The sequence below is a fragment of the Ovis aries genome, chromosome 3 (assembly GCF_016772045.2).
Source record: "Ovis aries strain OAR_USU_Benz2616 breed Rambouillet chromosome 3, ARS-UI_Ramb_v3.0, whole genome shotgun sequence".
NCBI lineage: Eukaryota > Metazoa > Chordata > Mammalia > Artiodactyla > Bovidae > Ovis > Ovis aries.
In genome coordinates this window covers 189,462,619-189,482,434 of record NC_056056.1, presented here as the reverse complement: position 1 = coordinate 189,482,434, position 19,816 = coordinate 189,462,619, and the positions used below count along the sequence as shown (strand labels likewise).

General features: G+C 40.7%; 1 protein-coding gene across 5 annotated transcripts in view; it reads left to right on the top strand.

The window, feature by feature from the left end:
* Nucleotides 1-8,887, top strand: part of RASSF8 (Ras association domain family member 8) — a 140,684-nt gene extending 131,797 nt beyond the window's left edge. For all 5 annotated transcript variants that reach the window (XM_060413300.1, XM_012175153.4, XM_042247377.1 and 2 more), the window contains 3 exons: nucleotides 436-1,325; nucleotides 4,034-4,178; nucleotides 4,792-8,887. In XM_060413300.1, coding sequence (XP_060269283.1) covers nucleotides 436-1,325; nucleotides 4,034-4,178; nucleotides 4,792-4,913 — 1,157 coding nt within the window. In that variant the 3' untranslated portion in view covers nucleotides 4,914-8,887. The remainder of the gene's footprint in view (nucleotides 1-435; nucleotides 1,326-4,033; nucleotides 4,179-4,791) is intronic.
* The last annotated feature ends 10,929 nt before the right edge of the window (nucleotides 8,888-19,816 follow it).

Below are 19,816 nucleotides of genomic sequence, written 5' to 3'. Positions count from 1 at the left end.
AAGTGCAGGGAAATCAGCAGGATTCACCAAGGAGACATTTGCTCGAGTTCTGAAGTTCTTCCTGGTTCCTGGAACCAGGTCCTGGCTTCCAGCAGGACTCTCTAGTGATCTCCTTAGTTTCAGCAGGACGTCTTGCCCCAGACAAGGCCTGGGCAGTCAGACGGGAAGATAGGTTAAGATTCTCTTTGAGGTTTAAAGTATAAAGATGATTTTCTAAAGCAAGTCTGAAGGGTATATGCAATTCACATCCCATATTTTATGTGTTACATATCTTAAGGAGTTCAGTATCTTCGAGTGAAGTTTTAAAGGCATCACAGACTGGAATGTGATGCTTATTGAGAAGACACAATTATCCAATAGGTCATCTGTTTGGAGGCATTATTTTAGCTATTACATATCCCATCTTGAAAATTTATTTTTGTCTTTTTTATCTAGGTCGAACTGGAAGGTACACGCTTATAGAAAAATGGAGAGATACTGAAAGGCACTTAGCACCTCATGAAAATCCTATCATATCTTTAAACAAGTGGGGGCAGTATGCTAGTGATGTACAGCTGATCTTACGGCGCACAGGGCCATCTCTCAGTGAGCGACCCACATCGGATAGTGTGGCTCGAATTCCTGAAAGAACTTTGTACAGGCAGAGTTTGCCCCCCTTAGCTAAACTGAGGCCTCAGATTGACAAAACAATCAAAAGGAGAGAACCTAAAAGGAAATCATTAACATTTACAGGAGGTGCCAAAGGATTAATGGACATATTTGGAAAAGGTAAAGAAACTGAATTTAAGCAAAAGGTGCTGAATAACTGCAAAACAACAGCAGATGAATTGAAGAAGCTGATCCGTTTGCAGACCGAGAAGCTCCAATCCATTGAGAAAGAGCTAGAATCAAATGAAATAGAAATACGATTTTGGGAGCAAAAATATAATTCTAACCTTGAAGAGGAAATTGTCCGCCTGGAGCAAAAGATCAAAAGAAATGATGTAGAAATTGAAGAGGAAGAGTTTTGGGAAAATGAATTACAGATTGAACAGGAAAATGAAAAACAGCTGAAAGATCAACTTCAAGAAATAAAACAGAAAATAACAGAATGTGAAAGCAAGTTAAAGGACTATTTGGCTCAAATTCAGACTATGGAAAGTGGTCTTGAAGCAGAAAAATTGCAACGGGAAGTCCAAGAGGCACAAGTAAATGAAGAAGAGGTTAAAGGCAAGATCGGTAAGGTCAGAGGGGAAATTGACATTCAAGGCCAGCAGAGTCTAAGGCTGGAAAATGGTATTAAAGCTGTGGAAAGATCTCTTGGCCAAGCCACCAAACGATTACAGGTAAGAACTTTTTATAAAAAGAATTTTTTTAATCTGTTTAAAAGAATATCTTCCGGCATCTTCTTTAATGATTATTCATTTTCCCTTACATTTAGAGTTAGAAACCTACCTTGGTTTATAAGTTCCTTAGAATTTCTGTGACTTACGACAATGCTAAATAGGAGACTAAACCAAAGATGAGAGCTGGAGCCACAGGTCCTTTTCCATGAAAGCAGCTTTCTTAACTGGGGTAATAGCAGCACTAGGAGGAGAAGGCAATGGCACCCCACTCCAGTACTCTTGCCTGGAGAATCCCAGGGACGGCGGAGCCTGGTGGGCTGCTGTCTATGGGGTCACACAGAGTCGGACACGACTGAAGTGACTTAGCAGCAGCAGCAGCAGCACTAGGTAATTGGAGACAGGAGATGAGAACCTCCGAGCAGGTGTGGACGCTAATGATGAGGTCGTGAATCTGACCTCCTCCTTTTAACGGTAGGGTAACCAAAGCTGATCACCGAGAAGTGGTTCACAAAGGCTGTGTGGCTAGCTGTCTGCATGTCTAATCGCCTCTCCTTTGTTGCTAAGCACGTCTTCTCTCCTCTCCAGAGGGGCAGGTTTCTCCCTGACTTTTTCCCATCTCTAAACCGCATACAGGAACATTTATATTTCACACTCAGACCATGATCACTCAGCTTATATTTCTTGGATGCCTATTCTTGGAAAGACAATGTGGTAGTAAATGTTACGGGAGTTGCAAAGAGGTATCTAACAGCTGAAATGAGACACAATTGATTATCAAATGTTCACTTCACATTTTTTAAAAGATTTGGGGGGGGGGGGTATGTGGACCATTTTTAAAGTCCTTTTTGAGTTTGTTACAGTGTTGCTTCTGTTTTAGTTATTTATTTGTTTATTTTTAGTGTTTCAGTCAGGAGGCATACCAGGAACAGAAACCACACTTAACCACTGCAGCGCCAGGGAAGTCCCTACTTACGTTTAAACTGAAGTTAAATAATACTCAATAAAGCTGTTTAAAAATATTAAATAAAGTTAAATTTCTGTTTTAGTCATATTTGGCCTCTTTTCAAGTGCTCTAGTAGCACATCTGTTCAGGGGCTCCTGTATTGGGCAGTGCTGGTTTAGAAGCTCTGTAATCATGGATCAGAGAGTGAACCATGAGGTTTCAGGGCACAGTGGTTAGAAATTCAGGCTGTGTGTAGTAACAGCATCTCCAAATAGCACCTGTGCACATTGGAGTTTGAGAAGAGATGCTTTAGAGGAGGGACAGTTCCACAAGCAGAGAAAGCTGAGGTTTCAGGAGGAACTGATACGATTTCCTGTCTCTGCCACTCATTACGGTAAGAGGCAGAGCTACCACAGAAATTTGGAAAATCAGGAATTTCTCAGTAATAGAAGGTTGCTAACCTATGACTGGTCAGTATTGTACTGTTCTGTTCAGTTGCTCAGTCGTGTTCGACTCTTTCGCAACCCCATGGGCTGTAGCACGCCAGGCTTCCCTGTCCTTCACCATCTCCCGGAGTTTGCTCAAACTCACATCCATTGAGTCGGTGATGCCATACAACCTTCTCATCCTCTGTCAACCCTTTATTTAGACACTTAAGGGTACATTTGGTAATGATATTGCCTTGCTATTACATACTAATTTATGAAAATTGTTATTAGTAAACTCCACTTCCTGTGAAAAGTATCTGAGAATCAAATTACTCAGATATCTCCAAGTACCCCCTACACTCAAAGTAGCAAAAAACAACCACTCCTTTCTCTTTTCTCTTCCCTATCCTTACCAGATCCTTCAGACTCACCCAGCTTAGATAAGGCCCTCCTGCTTTTCCTTACAGTGCCCTAAGAGAGAAAGAGAAGAAAGTCCATTTGAATAACAGAATGCCTCTCCTTGCTTTTGGAGCTTTCTGGCCATCCAAACTTGGTCTCCTTACTTTAGAGCTCTTCAGTTCACAGACCTGCTTGTCAAGGATTTAAAAACCCCATAGTGGAAATCTTGCCTTCCTCGTGCTCTAACATAAATCTCAGTAAAGCATTTCATGAAAAGGAGCCCGAATCTCATGAACCAAATGACTGTTAATTTTGCTGCATATTGTGAAGTAGTGGGCTTCCCTGGTGGCTCAGTTGGTAAGGAGTCTGCCTGCAATGCAGGCAATACCTGGGCTCAGTCCCTGGGTCAGGAAGATCCCCTGGAGAAGGAAATGGCAGCCCATTCCAGTATTCTTGCCTGCAGAATTCCATGAACAGGGGAGCCTGATAGGCTACAAACCATGGGGTCACAAAGAGTCAGATACAACTGATTGACTAACACTTATTATGAAGTAGATATGGGGAAGTATAGTTATGAAGAGCTTACCAAGATTGCTGTAAACACTGGGATAGATGGAATCCAGTCTTTTATTCATGAAAGTCTGTAGACATAGATTTATTTCATCAGGTACATAGTGTACTCTTAGCAGAGGAAGGCATGACATTTAAAAGCACAAACTGAAGAAGCTGTTGTCTTTTATTTATTTTTTGGCCCATGCCACAGAGTGAGCTTGACCTCCTCAGCCCAGTATGTCAATATAAACCAGGTTTGTTACAAGCACTCTTGTGAAAGTGAGCATCCCACCTTTAACCCTGTAGCAGATGGACAGTGACCAGGATGTCTGTAGCTGGCCAATAATGAATCCTCAAATTTTAGAAAAAATTTAACTTCCGTCTAGGACAGAGAACAAGAATTGGAGCAGTTGACCAAAGAGCTGCGGCAAGTCAACCTCCAGCAGTTTATCCAGCAGACAGGGACGAAAGTCACCGTCCTGCCAGCGGAGCCCATTGGAGTGGAGGCCTTGCATGCAGACACAGAAAGGGGTAAGCTTTGAGAAACCGCTTTTTAAAACCTTGACTTTCACTGTTAACTTTGAATAAACTGCTTGCATTTGATTGCAACATTCTCCTACTACTCAAAACTGATTCTTGGGTCACTTAAAGAAATTTTTTCTGGGAAGAATCAATAATGTTTACATTATTTATTTACTTAGATGGGTAAATATCCTATCACTCATTTTAAACTGTTTCCTTGCAAACTTGTCCTGAAATATGTGTCAGTCATGGTCCATTAAATTGAGTGGTAACTTCTCTTTGTTCCTAAGGCCCCTTCTTCCTCTCCTAAAAGTCTTCATTATTAATTTGTGCTGGTATTTAAAAGACAGTTCTAAATCTGCCTATGCGTATGATATGAACAACCCAGAAAGAGAGGCACAGTGCTCACCTTTTTCAAAAGATCATGAACTCCTCAGATGACTAGAAACTATTTAATCAACTGAGAGTGTCAAGCAGACTCAGCCTGTCCTCTCACCCAGAACCTATGGGGGTGCAGTCATTACTCTGTATCACTTGGTTCTTGAGAACAGGGAAAGTTCTGATTTCTCATATCCAGGTCACTGGTGCAAACATCAAATGACGTTCTCTGTTTCTTGTTTAGAGGCACCATTCCAGTCCGGGTCTCTGAAGCGGCCTGGCTCCTCTCGGCAGCTCCCCAGTAACCTGCGTATTCTACAGAATCCTATCTCATCTGGTTTTAATCCTGAAGGCATCTATGTATAACATTACCTGTCTTCAGGGTAGAGATCCAGGAAAGGTACCAAGGACGGTGAAGATTCCTTCTTTGATTTTGTGCCAATGATGAACGGAGGATCTGTTCCACAAGCCACCGCATCTTTTTTCTGTCCTAAGTTGCATACCACTTGGAGCCATACCCTGTGCACTGATGCTAAAGAACAAAGAAACTGTGTCTTCACACACCCACAGTGTTGACGTTTTTGTCCAGCAGCTGTAATGCCAAGCCTTCATTTTTATCTGTAGCATTTTGAGAGCATTAGGAAAGTATTATACAGTGTGCATACGTAAATAAAACCGTGACTTAAGAGTGAAGAGAAATATGTGACTGACTTAGTTTATTTATTCCATGTAATCAATTAATGAGTGAATGTTGATGTTTTAATATTTTTTATTAATACTTATCCTGTGACTGAATTACATTACATACCGTGTGATAATGACTTCGTGTGCATGTCGCCAGACTCCACGCATTGCTGATTTACAGCTCCATGAGCGTCATAGGACGCTCTGCCATTGTGAACCCATCCTAGCCACTGCTTAATTAGGTGAGAGAATTCAGGTTTTCTTTTTAATCTGAAGCTTAGTCTTTCCTTCACAGTATTTCCAGCATAGGAATGACCACATACAAAAATGGAAATATTTTCATGAAGTAAATTTTATATATATGTTTAAAATGTTTGCAGTGCTTCAGACACTGTTGAATAAAAATATACTTGCTGAATATCTATCCAAACAGGCATGGGGTTTCCCACAACATGATGTGTTTTGTTTCTGCCCTGCCTTTTGTTTTAGTCTCATGGATCCTCAGAGTTGCCATAATAGACAAATTAGAGAAATCTGAGGATATTTTCAGGAAGGTTGCTTTAAGTGATATAATTTTTAAAATAACCCACTTTGTATGTATGGTCTATTGCTGAAAGCACCCTGGATAAGTTATTGCTTGCACATAATTTACTGTGTACATTATAAACGGTTGCAATTTCTCCAGTCATTTAGACAGAAAGTAGATTGGAGTTAGGTACTTTTTACTAAGGAAATAAAGTTAAATTCAATGTTTGTTTTCATTAATTTTCAGTTCAACTTTTACAGGACATGAAGCTCCCTTTGTGCATATATTTTCTTATTTATAAAACCAAAAATGAGTCAACACCTCTGACCTAACTGAGATGCACCAGATTATCTGGATGGATGTGGTCAGATACCTAGCCATTTTTACATTCCCTCTGATCAGAATTTGGTACAATATAATTTAGACTTTATTCTAAAATTTAAAATAGTTTTTAATTCTGAGGAAAACATATTGTCTGTATTATTGACATGCAACAGAATAACAGTGGGTTAGTATATTAATGCCATGGTAACAATAAAAAGATGTAAGTTATATGCTATGCATGAGGGCAACTCTGGATGTTTTAAACATATTTGACTTATTTTTGGTTTAATGAATGCTAAGAATGCTGCTATATTTAGGTTTCCAGTGAAAATTTTTAAGAATGGCTATGACAATATATAGAAGCTTCTGAACTGAAAGTAATAATGCATAGTTGCCTTTTCTAGTCCAGCTAAATGGCAGACCTCAACTAAAGATATTTTCTTTGGGTTCTTAGAATTACCAAGTTGACCTTGCCATTATACTGTTTTGCAAAAAAACTTGATAAATCAATGATTCTTACCTAATAACCACAACCTATACACATTTGCTCTCAGTTTGTAATAGTTATTTCATATCTATATATATTTAAAAATTAGAATTAAAAAATCAAAATAATTTGTAGATTTTCTGATAATAATGGTTTATGTATGCCTGATATATGCCTTATTTTTAAAAGGTTCCATTCTATACTGGGTCATTTTGTTATTGTTGTTCAGAGAATTGAGATCTTATTCACAAAGAAAAACAATTTTTATAAATTGATTACATTCTATTTAAATCAAAATGTTAAACTGAAGACATATTAGACTTTGCAGTTTTTCATTGCAAAGATGCCTGGGCATACCATGAAAAACACAAAGTCAGGATCCAACTCAATTGTTGTCAATTATTATCAGCATTAACCTAATAACTTTAACAAAAGGCTGGCCGGATCCTGACAGTTCATCTGAATTTTCAAGCTGCCAAATAATCTTCACAGACCTAATTACAGATAGAAATACTATTTCCTAGATAAGAAGATTATATAAATGTGAATTTGATTAATACAACAAGCAACTGTACTTTTTAATCAGTTATATAACTTCTGGAAGTACATCTCTAAGAAATCTTTTCTAAGTCTTTTTTTACAATGGAGGAAAGAAAACTCATCTCCCTAGAACATCTTAAAAATATCTTAGTCTATTTCTGATCATTTTTATCTATTGTAAATATAATGAGTTAGATTAAGTACCACATCTTTGGATATATTTCAGAGAGGGGAAGTGGGCACTGGTATGTAAAAATACTAAATAGAAAATTTTGCATCTGGGGGAATATTCAGTTTCTGAATACTAAATTAGATTATAAGTTTTTTTTAATTATTACACTGAAAGTTGTTTCATTGTGATTTTCTACAGGTATTAAATACATTAGAAGATTTTTTTTTCCTTACCAAGGGATAATTTGAAATAGTATTAGTATATTTGACCCTTTGGAATGTTTGTCATCCTCAGAGAATGATCTGTAGTGGGTTGCCTCAGTCCTTTTTTTTTCTGATGAAATATTTTGGTTAGCTTTTTCTTTTTTTCCTGATGCATGGGGAATTTATATGTGAGATTTCAGTTGGTGTTAATAGGAGTTACCCAATTAATTAATTCCCTCAGCCATTACTGAGCTAGTCATCAATTTCTGTAGTTCAAATTAACTGTAGATGAGAGCTAAGACAAGACTAAGACCGTAAAAACATAGAACTTATGGTGTGAAATGTGAATATTAACAATCTTTAAGCAGAACAAAAAAGCACTCACTTCCAGAACATAAATACATTTTGTACCTGCACTAAAAGAATATTTTCTTTGTGAATAAGAGCAAAGTGGCCTTTCAAGAAAAGAAACTTCATTTAAATCCACTTCTGTGAACACCTTTCCAAGTTAGAACTATAATAACAGATTGAAGAAATAACATAGAAAAGGAAAAAAAACTCTTGACTTCAGGTGTGCAAAGGGCATGAGCAGATGGATGGTTCCCTGTGTACATTGCCTTTGAAAAATTGGGCCTTAATTTATATGTAAATAACAGTGCTGTGTTCACATCCCTCTTCTACCTAAAGTTGTCTTTATTAGTCCATATTGTATTAAAATTTAGCTCAGTAAGTCTTACTTTTATATTATGTCAGTTTTTTTTTTTTAAGTTGCATGTTTATGCTATTTGCTACAGTGTTTTTCAGTTTGGGTTGAAGGCCATCGGCTGTATGGAGAAGACAAAACAATCACTATTTATTCAGTATTGCTGCTTTACATTTCCAGAATAAGCTTTCGATGCCAGGACAGTGACTGCTTGAAAGCTGCAGGAGCTCTATTCCAATGCATTTTATATATTTTTAGAAACCAAATAAATGCAGATAACTATTTAGTATACTAATTATATTAAACCAGCAGAAATATAAAGGCAATAAAGTATATACATATATATATGGGGGGAGGGGAAAGGTTAAAAAAAATAGGTTTACAGCCAGACACAGTGATAAGCCCTAAATGTATTTCTCAATCTGTCTTTCTTTATTGACCCGAAGAGGATTTGAGTTGCTGCAGCTTTACACAGAAAATTGCCATGTTCACCTACTATGAACCCATAAGTATGCTTTTAGTACTGCTTTGCTTATGTACAAGTAAAATACCTGTAATCTGTATTATATGTAATTATTTCTTTTCTTTTGACTGTCATTTCAAAATGTATATTTTCTGATTATTATCATGAGCTGTAAAACAAAGGATCAATATCTGATATTCTCCCAAATAAATTTTCAGGATTCACCGGGGCATTACAATTGCTGGCCTGTTTCTTTAATATTTTAAAATATAATCTTATTTCCTTTTAAAAAATGCCCAAGAGAAAAGGTCTGCCTAGCAGTGACACAGAGTTACACTTTTCTAAAAGTAATGTTAGTTATTATAGGTAAGGCATTACCTGTTGCTGCCAAGACAGCTGCTTCATCTAAGTGAAACTGAATTAAACTAATATGCCTCGCTTTTATTTCAAAAGTAAAAGAAAAATTATTTATTACTGTAGCTCTGTATTCCCAAATCTCTTTAAAACCGCCAGTGAAAGGAAGAGAGAGAACAATTCAGGACTTCCCACCTGGCCTGCCAGGCACAATAGGAGGTGTGTTCCACCATCCCGGAACTTTATGTAACTCATAAGTAGTTCACAGGGCTGTTGAATTTAGTCCTTCCAGATACCGAGGTACTTTCCTGAATCCCATGATAAAGCTGCATAATCAGTTATACAATAACCAGCTTCTACATTTTAACCGCCTTTTTTTGTTACTGCGCTGTTTGGCATGGGGGATCTTAGGTTACCCATGCGTCCTGCTCAGTCATGTCACTGCTTCCACCTTTTCCCCCTTCTATTTGCCGTGAAGTGACGGGACCGGATGCCATGATCTTAATTCTTTCAATATTGAGTTTTAAGCTGGCTTTTCACTCTCCTTCACCCTCATCAAGAGGCTCTCTAGTTCCTCTTTGCTTTCTGCCATTAGAGTGGCATCATCCACATATCTGAGGTTGTTGATATTTCTCCTGGCAATCTTGATTCCAGCTTGTAGTTCATCCAGCTCAGCATTTTGCATAATGTGCTCTGCGTATAGGTTAAATATAGAGGTTGACTGACAATAAACAGCCTTATCATACTCCTTTCTCAATCCTGAACCAGTCAGTTGTTCCACGCAGGGTTCTAACTGTTGCTTCTTGACCTACATACAAGTTTCTCAGGAGACAAGATGGTCTGGTATTCCCACCTCTTTAAGAGTTTTCCACAGTTTGTTTTGATCCACACAGTCAAAGGCTTTAGCATAGTCAATGAAACAGAGGTAGATGTTCTTCTGGAATTCTTTTGCTTTATGATCCAGTGGATGTTGGCAATTTGATCTCTGGTTCCTCTGCCTTTTCTAAATCCAGCTTGAACACCTGGAAGTTCTTGATTCACATAATACTGAAGCCTAGCTTGGAGGATTTTGAATATAACCTTACTATAAGATATCTCTAGTCTAACCTTACAGAGAAGGCAATGGGACCCCACTCCAGTACTCTTGCCTGGAAAATCCCATGGGCAGAGGAGTCTGGTAGGTTGCAGTCCATGGGGTCGCTAAGAGTCGGACACGACTGAGCGACTTCACTTTCACTTTCCATTTTCATGCATTGGAGAAGGAAATGGCAACCCACTCCAGTGTTCTTGCCTGGAGAATCCCAGGGACGGGGGAGCCTGGTGGGCTGCCGTCTATGGGGTCGCACAGAGTCGGACACGACTGAAGCGACTTAGCAGTAGCAGTAGCAGTAGTCTAACCTTACATGGGAGATAAGTGCAATTGTCTGGTGTTTCAAGAATTCTTTAGTACTACCCTTCCTGGGAATTGGGATGAGGACTGACCTTTTCAATCCTGTGTTTTCCAAATTTGCAAGTGTTCCAAAGTGCAACACTTTAATATCATCATCTTTTAGGGTTTGAAATAGCTCTGCTGGAATTCCATCACCTCCACTAGCTTTATTGACAGGAATGCTTCCTAATGCCCACTTGACTTCACACTCCCAAACATCTGGCTCTGAGTGAGAGACTACACCACCATGGTTATCCATCATTAAGATCTTTTTTGTACTAGTTCTTCTGTGTATTCATGCCATCTCTTCTTGATCTCTTATATTAGGTCTTTATCATCTCTGTTTTTTATTGTGCCCATCTTTAGATGAAATGTTCCCTTTGATATTTCCAGTTTTCTTGAAGAGATCTCTCATCTTACACTTTCTGTTGTTTTCCTTGGAATTCTTAGTAATAAATGCTGCTTTTAAATAATAAAGCAAATCATAGACACTTTAAGCAAAGAACACAATGAGCTACATGCTGTACAGCCACAAACAGCACACAGGAGGCTGGGCAGAGCAGGGGTGAGTAGTATATACCGGGAATGCCCCACTCCGCCCAGAGGGGCAGTCACGGCACTGCCCGACTGCTTGCACACTGTCTCCACCAAACAGCTTGCATCAGAACCCCCAAGGACTAGACCCGCCCGGGCCACCTCGACAGGTTAAAAAGGTCTCCTTTTTCTTGAGCCGAAATAGATTTCCTTGCTGTTTCCAACTTTCCCTAAGACCCAGATAGAAGAAACAATCTTTCACCAATGTGACGGCACTTTAGATATTTGAGGGCTTAGCAGGAGCGGTAGAGAATCCACCTGCCAACTCACCATCACCTACAGGAGATGTGGGTCTGATTCCCAGGTCAGGAAGATCCCCAGAGAAAGAAATGTCGACCCACTCCAGTATCCTTGTCCTGTGGACAGAGGAGCCTGGCCGGCTACGGGTCATAGGTTTGCAAAGAGTCAGACATGACTGAGCAACTGAGCACACACACATATTTGAAGGCATCTCTTAGGCCCTCAAGTGTTCTCTTTCCCAAAGTTTAAATAGTATATTTTCCAGTCTCCACACTTGAATGTGGCAAACAAGACTGAGCACAAAACTCCGTCTGTGATCTGACCAGGTCAACATGGAGGAACTTGATTCATTGTTATGCAGCCTAAAACTCAACTTGGTGGGTGGTTAGGTTTTGGTGAACTTTGTCTCATTATTGAATCATAGAGCTGAAAGTTGGCTAAAATCCTGGGTTTTGGTTTTTTTACATTTGCTGCTGCTAGCCAAGTCTTTCCTGATTTGTATGTGTGTGGAATTGAATCTGGGGAAGCACGTGCAGAATCTTTATTTATCAGAATACTTATCATCCCTAAACACTCTGAAAGTAATAAATCCCAGAAGGAATATGTGGACTTCATAACAGCAAGGTTACTTTTTTGGAGGGCAGAGTGCTGCTGGAGCACATCAGAGGTTAGCAGAAGGCAGAAACAAGCTCCATCAAAGAGAGCACAGGCTCTGGAAGAACCAGTAGGCTTGCATCAGTCATGTTTCCTTCTTTTTTGAAGGCTAATTGTTTTACAATATTGCATTTGTTTCTGCCATACATCAACATGAATTCAGTTCAGTTCAGTCGCACAGTCGTGTCCGACTCTTTGTGACACCATGAATCGCAGCACGCCAGGCCTCCCTGTCCATCACCAACTCCCGAAGTTCACTCAGACTCACATCCGTCGAGTCCGTGATGCCATCCAGCCATCTCATCCTCTGTCATCCCCTTCTCCTCCCGCCCCCAATCCCTCCCAGCATCAGAGTCTTTTCCAATGAGTCAACCCTTCGCATGAGGTGACCAAAGTACTGGAGTTTCAGCTTTAACGTCATTCCTTCCAAAGAAATCCCAGGGCTGATCTCCTTCAGAATGGACTGGTTGGATCTCCTTGCATTCCAAGGGACTCTCAAGAGTCTTCTCCAACACCACAGTTCAAAAGCATCAATTCTTCGGCACTCAGCTTTCTTCATAGTCCAACTCTCACATCCATACATGACTACTGGAAAAATCATAGCCTTGACTAGACGGACCTTTGTTGGCAAAGTAATGTCTCTGCTTTTCAGTGTTATCTAGGTTGGTCATAACTTTTCTTCCAAGGAGTAAGCGTCTTTTAATTTCATGGCTGCAGTCACCATCTGCAGTGAATTTGGAGCCCCCCAAAATAAAGTCTAACACTGTTTCCACTGTTTCCCCATCTATTTCCCATGAAGTGATGGGACCAGATGCCATGATCTTCGTTTTCTGAATGTTGAGCTTTAAGCTAAATTTTTCACTCTCCACTTTCACTTTCATCAAGAGGCTTTTCAATTCCTCTTCACTTTCTGCCATAAGAGTGGTGTCATCTGCATATCTGAGGTTATTGATATTTCTCCCGGCAATCTTGATTCCAGCTTGTGCTTCTTCCAGCCCAGCATTCCTCATGATGTACTCTGCATAAAAGTTAAATAAGCAGGGTGACAGTATACAGCCTTGACATAGTCCTTTCCCTATTTGGAACCAGTCTGTTGTTCCATGTCCAGTTCTAACTGTTGCTTCCTGACCTGCATATAGGTTTCTCAAGAGCCAGGTCAGGTGATCTCGTATTTCCATCTCTTTCAGAATTTTCCACAGTTTATTGTGAATTAACCATAGGTAATATAGACATATTACATAGACATATGTTCCCTCCCTCCTGAACCTCCCTTCCACTTCCCACCCCATCCTACCCCTCTAGGTTGTCACAGAGCACCAGTTTTACTTCCCTGAGTGATACAGCAAATTCCTGCTGGCTATTTTACATATGGTAGTATATATGTTTCCATACCACTGTCTCCATTTGTCCCACCCTCTCCTTCCACCTCCCCACCCTCTCCTTCCTCCTCCCCACCTTCTCCTTCCTCCCCCTCCACACCCTCCATGTCCATACGTCTCTTCTTTATGTCTGCATCTCCATTGCTGCCTTAAAATAGGTTCTTCAGTACTGTCTTTCTAGATTCCATATGTCAGTTCAGTTACTCAGTCATGTCTGAATCTTTGCAACTTCATGGACTGCAGCACGCCAGGCTTCCCTGACCTTCACCAACTCCTGGAGCTTGCTCAAACCCATGTCCATCGAGTCAGTGATGCCATCCAACCGTCTCATCCTCTGTCATCCCCTTCTCCTCCTGCCTTCAATCTTTCCCAGCATCAGGGTATTTTCCAATGAGTCAGTTCTTTGCATTAGGTGGCCAAACTACTGGAGTTTCAGCATCAGCATCAGTCTTTCCAGTGAATACTCAGGACTGATTTCCTTTAGGATTGACTCGTTTGATCTCCTTGCAGTCCAAGGGACTCTCAAGTCTTCTCTTCTTCATTCAGTCTTCTGAATGTTGAGTTTTAAGCCAGCTTTTTCACTTTCCTCTTTCACTTTCATCAAGAGGCTCTTTATTTCTTCTTCACTTTTCTGCCATAAGTAGTCATCTGCATATCTGAGGTTATTGATACTTCTCCCAGCAATCTTGATTCCAGCTTATACTTCATCCAGCCCAGCATTTCACATGATGTACTCTGCATATAAGTTAAATAAGCAGGGTGACAATATATAGCCTTGATGTACTCCTTTTCCTATTTGGGACCAGTCTGTTGTTCCATGCCCAGTTCTAATGGTTGCTTCTTGACCTGCATACAGATTTCTCAGGAGGCAGGTAAGGTGGTCCTGTATTCCCATCTCTTTAAGAGTTTTCCACAGTTTGTTGTGATCAACACAGTAAAAGGCTTTGACATAGACAGTAAAGCAGAAGTAGATGTTTTTCTGGAACTCTCTTGCTTTTTCAGTGATCCAATAGATGTTGGCAATTTAATCTCTGGTTCCTCTGCCTTTTCTAAATCCAGCTTGGACATCTGGAAGGTCATGGTTTACATACTGTTGAAGTCTTGCTTGGAAAATTTTGAGCATTACTTTGGTAGTGTATGAGGTGAGTGCAGTTGTGCAGTAGTTTGAACATACTTTGGCATTGCCTTTCTCTGGGATTGGAATGAAAATGTATTATGTCTAATAAAGCCCATGATAAAAACCCCAGCTGGACGTAAATGAAAAATCTGTAGACTCTGCAGAGCAAACACAGTTATGGAGAGACTGTCCAAATGGTGGCACAGCAAAAATTTCAGGACCTGGCCTTTGGCTTAAGATCAGGTTGACCCATAAAATTAACCATCAGAGTGTATATTTAGATTACAATACATATAATATCAGCCAAATAAAACCCTTTCTTCTTACTGAATACCACTGTGTACAAACTCTCCAGTATGAGTCTCCAGTAAACCATTGGAATCAGTATTGCTATTTGACCATATTTCTCTTGCCAAGAGCTCTGGCATCAAATAAATGTATAGGATTTAAAGAAAACAGTGGATCAACACTTTCCACAGTCCTCCCTAAGCAAACACTCATGAAACTTCATGTCAAGCAACCAAAAGGACGTTTAGGCCAACTCTTAAAAACCTGTTTGCTAGAAACCAGTTCATATCTAACCATAAGTCTCTTCTTTCCTTGACCATTTCTTATTTTATGATGTAAGCGAGTGAAGAGAGAATGCTTCTGAACCAGATTTTCACTGCTTTTCATTTTTTCTTGCCTCAAAATTATATCCTTGATTCTTCCAAATCAGCAAACATTGGCATGCCCTTCAGGTCCATTCAGGGCACTTGTATGCTGATGGACATCATTCTGGAATTCTACCACTTTGAGATATCTGTCATGGGGGTGGGATCCACCGGCAAAGGAGCTACTGAGAGGATAGTGAGTCTAGATTTGCACTTTTCCTGTTGAGATGCTGGTAGAATCTGCATTGACATATCCAGACATGAATATCAAGGCAAACAGATGGGGAAAAATTGGGAACAGTAACAGACTATGTTCTTGGGATCCAAATCACTGTGGACAGTGACTGCAGCCATGAAATTAAAAGATGTTTGCTCCTTGAAAGAAAAGCTATGACAAACCTAGACAGTGTATTAAAAAGCAGGGACATTACTTTGCCAGCAAATGTCCGTATAGTCAAAGCTATGATTTTTCCAGTAGTCATGTACAGATGTAAGAGTTGGACCATAAAGAAGGCTGAGTGATGAAGAATTGATGCTTTTGAACTGTGGTGTTGGAGAAGACTCTTGAGAGTCCCTTGAATAGCAAGGAGATCAAACCAGTCAATCCTAAAGGAAATCAGTCCTGAATATTCATTGGAAGGACTGATGCTGAAGCTGAAGCTCCAATACTTTGGCCACCTGATAAGAGCCAACTCTTTGAAAAAGACCCTGATGCTGGGAAAGACTGAGGGCAGAAGAAGGGGGCAACAAAAGATGAGATGATTGGATGGCATCATCAAGTCAATGGACATGAGTTTGAGCAAACTCCAGGAGATGGTGAAGGTCAGGGAAGCCTGGCATGCTGCAGTTTATGGGGTCACAAAGAGTCAGGCACAACTGAGTGACTGAACAGCAACATCCGGTCAGCATTTGAATATGCAGGTCTGAAGCTTGAGCAGGAAACGAAGCTGAAGATGGACTTACAGAAACTATCCACACCAAGACAACAGTTGAAAATGCAAGAAAACACCCCCTCATAAAAAAAAAAAAGTACAAATATATTTTTAATGAAAGAAGAGGTAAGTCTTCTTAGGGAGAAGTATACATATTTGCTATTCAATATGGTCAGAGGACCAGCAGTCTTGGGGACAGCCAGGAACTGTCTAGAAATGTAGTGTAACCACACTCCAGACTTCGTGAGTTAGAATTTGTATGTTGATGCCAATAACATGATATTCACATGTGTGCTCAGCTTGGAGGAGTCCTGGAATTCACCCAGGAGAGGGCCAAGGGCAGGAGTTGAGGAGCCATCTGCATTTATGAAGCTGATGGACCCAAAGAGAGACGAGGAGGAATCAGAAGCTGAAAACATCAAGAGAAAAGTCATCATCTAAGGGCAGATGCTGGAACGCCAGTCTAAACAAATTGCACCTGGGTAACAAGATGATAGGAGGACAAATTTTCAAAATTAATTTTTTTGGAGTATAGTTGCTTTCCAATGCTGTGCTAGTTTCTACTGTACAGCAAAGTGAACCAGTTATACGTCCACATATATCCTCTTTTTTTTTTTTTTTTATTTCCTTACCATCTAGGTCACCCAGAGCACTGAGTAGAGTTCGGAGAGTACAGTCTGTTCTCATTAGTTATCTGTTTTATACATAGTATCAATGGTGCATATATGGCCATCCCAACTATGAGGATAAATTTAACCAATGCCTTTTAGCTTTTAGTGTCTTTCCTCTGTAGCAACTCCAGATTTTGTAAAGAATACCACAGAGTCCTCTTTCTCTACTCTTCTGGCGCCACGCTCAGTTAGTCTCTTTGTGACCCCCTGGACTGTAGCCCACCAGGCTCCTCTGTCCATAGGATTCTCAAGGCAAAAATGCATGTTCAGAAGGGATGAAAATATCACCAAGTATCCAAATATCTGAGCCCTTCTTACCTCTTAAGATGGCAAATTGCCTTTTGTATGCAGGTGAACTAGGGTGCTGCTGCTGCTGCTGCTGCTAAGTCGCTTCAGTCGTGTCCAACTCTGTGCGACCCCATAGATGGCAGCCCACCAGGCTCCCCCGTCCCTGGGATTCTCCAGGCAAGAACACTGGAGTGGGTTGCCATTTCCTTCTCCAATGCATGAAAGTGAAAAGTGAAAGGAAAGTCGCTCAGTCGTGTCTGACTCAGCGACCCCATGGACTGCAGCCTACCAGGCTTCTCCGTCCATGGGATTTTCCAGGCAAGAGTACTAGAGTGGGGTGCCATCACCTTCTCGCCTTCTCATCTCATCACCTTCTGAATTAGGGTAGGTGAAGTGAATTTTGAGATGGGAGTAAACTGCCCTACAAATAATCTTGATGATTTGAAGCTAACAGGCCAAACTAGATGTCCATTGACAGATGAATGGATAAAGAAGACGTGGTACATATACACAATGCAATATTACTCAGCCATAAGCAAGAATGGATTTGAGTCAGCTGTAGTGAGGCGGATGAACCTAGAACCTGTATTACAGAGTGATGAGAGACAAAGAAGTTTTGTCAGAAAGACAAAAATGTTGTATATTAACGCATATCTATGGACTCTAGAAAAGTGTCACTGCTGAACCTATGTGCAAGGAAGGACTGGAGATGCAGATGTGGAGAATGCACTTGTGGACGCAGCACGGGGAGGCGGGGGATGAATGGAGAGTAGCACTGACCGCTATCATGTGTAAACTCACATGTAAAACAGCCGCTGGGAAGTGGCTAAGTAACACAGGGAGCTCCGCCTGGTGCTCTGTGATGACTGATTTACGTTGTATGACAGAAACCAACACATTGGTTGGTTTTGCATGCAATTTTCCTCCACTTAAAAAATAAAAATTAAAAAACTGAGATGCTTGACATTTTAAGATACATGATATGCTGACAAGTATTTGGAAAAGATTAAGAAATAGTTTTAAAAATACCTTCAAAATAATGAAGTATTTCATACTTGAAAAAAAAAATGTGATTTGAACTCCAAGTTACTGCATCCCTTATAAAGCATTTTTTAATCATTAAAAAAATAAAGCTAGCAGGATAACAAAGGGCAATAGACTGGATTGGGCCTGAGCAGTGAGGGTTGAATAGGGAGGAATAACCAACACCTGGAGGAAAACAGGATCAGCCAAGATGGAGAGGACGTGAGGGCTGTGGGCTCTAGGGACATCCACACAGGCTTCCGCAGGGCAGGGGATGCGCCAGACTGAGCGTGGCTGAAGCAGGAGGCTCGTGTGGCTCACTTGGAGGTGGGGAGAGCAGAGCTGAGGGTTCAGTCCACTGCCTTGCAGGGCTCCTCCCCCAGTGCGGCCTAAGGACCAGGCCCCTCACCTCTTCTCTTCAACTACATAGCTCCGGGGCTCCTTGTGCTATCCAGCAGAGGGGAAGGAAAATACCAAAAACTGACCAATATAGCATATAATTATGAAAAAGAACAAATCTGACATTTATTTAACTTTAAGTGTTGCGAAGAAATTCATTCCGTTTCATTTCATTTGCCCTCTATGCCACCAGGGGCTTCCCAGGTGGCGCTAATAGTAAAGAACCTGCCTGCAAATACAGGAGACCTAAGAAATGACAGGTACGATCCTTGGGTCAGGAAGATCCCCTGAGGAAGGAAATGGCAACCCACTCCAGTATTCTTGCCTGGAGAATCCCATGGACAGAGGAGCCTCGTGGGCTACAGTCCATGGGGTCACAGAGAGTTGGACAAGACTGAAGTGACTTAGCATGCACTATTGCCACCAGAGTGGCTTTTTTTTTTTTTTTTTTCCTGATGGACTTTATTGGAAACAGTTTCTCATAAGTTAACAGTCATTAACTCCTAACACCTAGGATGAGGACTCCGTCTCCCCACTCAGTGTGGTTGGACAGACCCTCCTCTGGCTAAACTTTACCATTCCCAAATCCTCACTGCAGGGTGTCCTTGGATATCAGGCTGTCCATTGTGCTTAAAGAGTGACCCTGCAGGAAGAGGGCCCTCTGTCTCCAAGTCTCCAATCCTCATACCTGCCTTCCTGGCTATAGATAAAGAAGTCTACCTAACATACTTACTTTCTTCTCACCCCATCAATTAGGTTTATATGCTAATAGCATCCTTTACTTCCAATCACAGAAGTTATAATTAGATAGTGGTTTGTCTGATTATGTGATATCTATCTCCTATACATCATTCGGGCTTCTCTGGTGGCTCAGCAGTAAAGAATCTGCCTGCAAGGCAGGAGACGCAAAAGACTAGGGTTTGATCCCTGGGTCAGGAAGATCCCCTGGAAAAGGAAATGGCAACCCACTCCATTATTCTTGCTTGGGACATCCCATGGACAGAGGAACCTGATGGGCTAGAGTCCATGGGGTCATAGAGAGTCTGACACAACTAAGCACACACACATAGATCATTTAATGTCTATCTTACTATCCTGTAAGCACCAAAAGGGCAGGGACCATGTCCAGCACCAATCCCAGTCACTGCCATTTGATATGCAGTCAATATTAAAGAAATAGAGGAAAACAATAGAATGGGAAAGACCAGAGATGTCTTCAAGAAAATTAGAGATATCAAGGGAACATTTCATGCAAAGATGGGCATGATAAAGGACAGAAATGGTATGGACCTAACGGAAGCAGAAGCTATTAAGAAGAGGTGGCAACAATACACAGAAGAACTATATAAAAAAGATCTTAATGACCCAGATAACCATGATGTGTGATCACTTACCTAGAGCCAGACATCCTGGAGTGCAAAATTAAGTGGGCCT